The sequence below is a fragment of the Postia placenta genome (genome assembly GCF_002117355.1).
Source record: "Postia placenta MAD-698-R-SB12 unplaced genomic scaffold POSPLAscaffold_20, whole genome shotgun sequence".
NCBI lineage: Eukaryota > Fungi > Basidiomycota > Agaricomycetes > Polyporales > Adustoporiaceae > Rhodonia > Rhodonia placenta.
In genome coordinates this window covers 554,815-558,759 of record NW_020169851.1, presented here as the reverse complement: position 1 = coordinate 558,759, position 3,945 = coordinate 554,815, and the positions used below count along the sequence as shown (strand labels likewise).

The 3,945-nt window shown below is 57.9% G+C and overlaps 1 protein-coding gene across 1 annotated transcript; it reads right to left on the bottom strand.

Annotated features, from left to right (window-relative positions):
- Positions 1-2,482: 2,482 nt before the first annotated feature.
- On the bottom strand, positions 2,483-3,945 carry POSPLADRAFT_1115487 (hypothetical protein; the record flags this gene model as incomplete). The annotated part of the gene is made up of 3 exons (XM_024483450.1): positions 2,483-3,777; positions 3,806-3,807; positions 3,887-3,945. Coding segments are annotated over 3 exons (1,356 nt in total), but the record flags the coding sequence as incomplete, so codon positions are not given.

Sequence of the window (3,945 nt, the reverse complement as noted above, 5' to 3'; positions counted from 1 at the left end):
GACCATCGCGCTTGACGGCGCGTGAGATGCTGGGAAGCACGCCAGTACTCGAGGTTTTTATGATCGGTCACGATCTCGAACTGATTGGGTAACCCCTCGAGATAGTGGCGCCAATCGTCTAGCGCCTCAATGATCGCGAGCATCTCCTTATCGTAGATCTCGTAGTTCCGCTGCGCCGGATCCATCGCATGGGATCTGAAGGCGATGGGATGCCATTTGCCGTCATCCTGCTTCTGCATCAACACGCCGCCAGTGGCGTACCCCGAGGCGTCAACCTCAATGCGCGTCTCCCGATTAGGGTCGTACAGCGCCAAGACTGGAGTTGTCGCAAAGAGCCGCTTGAGCTCATCGAAGGCATGCTGCTCTTCCTCGCCCCAATGCCATGGGTCGTTCCCTGTGAGCCGGTCGAGTGGTCGCGAGATCTTAGCGAAGTCTTTAATAAAGCGGCGGTAGAAATTGGAGAACCCCCGGAACTTCTGAACGTCTTTTTTGTTCCGGGGCACCGGCCACTCATTGATTCCTTTCAGCTTCGCGGGATCCATCGCCACCTCATCGCCACCGAACACATAGCCGACGTAGTCGACCTTGGGAACGTCCCACTCGCACTTCTCAGGCTTCAGGAACAGATTGTTGTCCTGAAGGCGACGCAGAACCTCGCGTGTGACCTTTTCATGCTCCTCTTTGTTGGTGGAGAAGATGAGTATGTCATCTAGGTACACAAGGATCTTGCCGCCGACGATGAGGTCGTGGAAGATCTCGTTCATCATGGCCTGGAAGGTCGCGGGGGAATTAGTGAGGCCAAAGAACATTACCAGGGGTTCGTACAGTCCCCGGTTAGTTACAAAGGCCGCCTTCCATTCGTCACCAGCTTTGATCCGGACGTTATTGTATCCCCATCGGACATCGAACTTCGTGAAGAGCGTAGCGCCGCGGAGCTTATCCACCATCTCGGCGATCAATGGCAAGGGATAACGATTTTTGACCGTGATCGCGTTCAACCGGCGGTAGTCCTGCACGGGTCGAAGCGTCCCTTCCTTCTTTTTGATGAAGAAGAAGGGGGACGAGATGGGCGACTTCGACTCCCGTATGTAGCCCTTCGCTAGTTGCTCCTTGAGGAACTTGTCAAGCTCCTCCTGCTCGTTGTTCGACAGGGGGTACACCTTCGAATGGAATGTCGAATAGCCGGGCACGAGTTCAATTGCGTGATCATACAGCTTCCTTTCGGGTAACCGTTCTGATGCTTCCTTGGAGAAGACATTTAGGAACTCGTGGTACTGTCTAGGTACCGACTCTTCGGCGGTCTTAACGACCTTCTTTTTGATCTCCTCCTCAGCAAATAGCTGGGAGTATGTATGTCCTGCTGCAACAAACAGCTGAGGAGCACCGGGAAGCGTGACACCTTGTTCCCAGGCTTCGATCAAATCGGCCTCATCCCACTCTACCTCCACCGGATCTTCTTCGGGTTCGAAGTCCGGGAGTACCTTACTCCGGCAGGCACCTATAACCGTCCGTTTGGACTTCGGCGAACGCCTGCGCGCCGTGGGCCTGACCCCCGTATCACGCGCAGTCGCCGCTTGCTCCATTCGGCCAGTCCTCCTGGCACTGCACGTTTCAGGGCATCGCGACAATTTGAGGGAGCCCTTCTCCCAATCTATTTCTGGGTTGTGCTCGCGTAGCCAATCCAACCCGACGATCACATCTTCTGGACCGATGTCCGTGACCGTAAACACTGTCTTCTCGACGTGTTCTCCTATGTGCATCTGTAGCACTGCTACTTCTGAGATGCTTCCATCCTTATTCAGGGTGCCGTCGATATTGTAGAGCGGAATCGGCTCTTTTAGCTTCCGCGTCTGCACCTTATTCTCTTCAATGAATCGCTTGTTGATGAACTTCGTGGTGGCTCCGCTGTCCACCATAGCGATTATGTCCTTGTGCCGTCTTTTTCCTTGAAGTCGAACTGGGATGTGAAAGTGCTGGGACCCCTGGTCCAACTCATACACCATTGCAGTCGACAATACATCATACTTGTTACAGGATATATGCGGCCCGACGCGTGCGGCACGAAGCGCGGACCGGATTAAAAACCCTCCTCCTTCATCGCCCGATAGTGCTCGAGTTCCTCACGCATCGACTTCACCTGTGCCATTAAGTCTGCCAGCTCCAATTGCTCGGACTTTGCTGAAGCGGCACTTATACTTGCCGAGGGTGAAGCGACGGGGGCGCTTGTCGCAGCCTGGGTGGAGCCCGAGGCAACCGTAGCCCGCGCGTCGGCGCGTTTTGTGTAAGGCTTGTCCTTACAGTTGGGGCACTCGAATCGTCGGTACCCTTGCTTCCCACAGCCGAAGCATGTGCCGGGGAAGTTGCCTTTTCCGACGGCCGCATTGATGCTGGCCGAAGCTGCGTGCGTCGAGGGTGCACCACCACGTGCCCCACCGCGCCCTCGACCTCGGGCCGAGAAGAAGTTATTTAGCTCGGGCCTACGGGCCCGGCTGATATCGAGGATCTGCTCGACCTCGGTGGCGCGCTTCTCAGCTGCTTGCCACGTGGTGAAGGTCTCGAGCTCGATCTTGCGGTAGACGTGGGAGGGGATGCCGCTCAGGTACCTGTCGCGTAGCTCCAGGTCCCCATACCCGGAGCGGTCCGCCGGACCCTTGAACAGCGCGGAGAACTCCGCGGCGGTGCGTTTTTCGCGGACCGACTTGTCCGCGCAGAGCTTCGCCAGCTCCACTTGTGCTGCTGCTTCGTCGTCGAGATTTCCGAAGCGGGCCCTGAAGGCAGCGGCAAAGGCCGCTTCGTTTGCGAATGGGGTCGTGACCCCTTGCACTCCTATCTGCACCGATACGAGCTGGGCGAAATAGGGGGTGGCCCAGGCACGGGCATCTCCATCGAGTAGGCTGAGTGCGACCTGTACCTTAAGCTCGATGGTGGTCAACGACGTGTTGACCAGCCAGTAGATGCGCAACTGCGATAGGAATCGGTTGCACTCGATGATGGTTTTGCCATCGTAGCGGAGCGGGAGGAGGAGCTTCAACGTCTCCTTGTCAGGGACAGCAGCGGGAGAGGACATTATCAGCGACGAGGGGGACGAAGGACTGCCCGCGGACGAAGGCGACTGTTGTGACTGTCCGCCGGGCGGACTTCTCGGGGAACGAGTGCTCGAGCGGCCTCGCGGCGGCGACGGCGGTGAAGTCGGTTGAGGAAGCCCGGAGGCGGGGTTACGTAGGACAGGGACTGGAGTCGAGGTGGTGACCGCTGACGACGAGCTGGCCCAAGAATGCGGCGGAGTGTCGCGGGGCTCGGCCTTGGGAGGTCTTTCCAGCCGCGGCCCCAGGGAGGGCTGGGGGATCGCTTGAGGGGTCGCTGAAGGCTGTGCGACTGCCTCAGTTCCTCGAGGGAGATAGGGATCTCCTCGCGCTTGACCTGTACTGGCGACAGGTTGGGGGATGCGGGTACCTGGCGAGGCAGGTCGGGATGGGACGGGAGTGACGTGGCGAGATGTAGACCTCGAGGTGCCAGCGTATCGGAGTGCAGGGCCTCTAGGGTGTTGGACTCGTCGGATGGGTATGAAGTGCCCTTCGTCAACAGTGATGGACCATGGAGTGCGATTAGGACACGGTTGCCGATCACAGATGAAGAAAGGAGGTCTGTCTTCGCTGCTCTTTGGGTCGTCACGAGAGACGTCGACCTGATCCTGGGTGTCGAAGGCGTGCTCAAGTCGAGAGCAGTCGAAGAATTCGTCAGCCACGTTGATGGGGGGAGGAAGGGGAGGTGCGCGTGCTACGAAAGGCCGTGCTAGCTAGCTTACACCTACGGCGCCCGAGGTAACACTAGGGTTCGCAGTTCACGTGGGGCCCAGTACTGCTTTTGGCTAGTATGCAGCAGGAACCTAAGCCACGCGTCCGTGAGGACAAGTACCGCCCACTGAAGTGCAGGTACTGAAGAGTT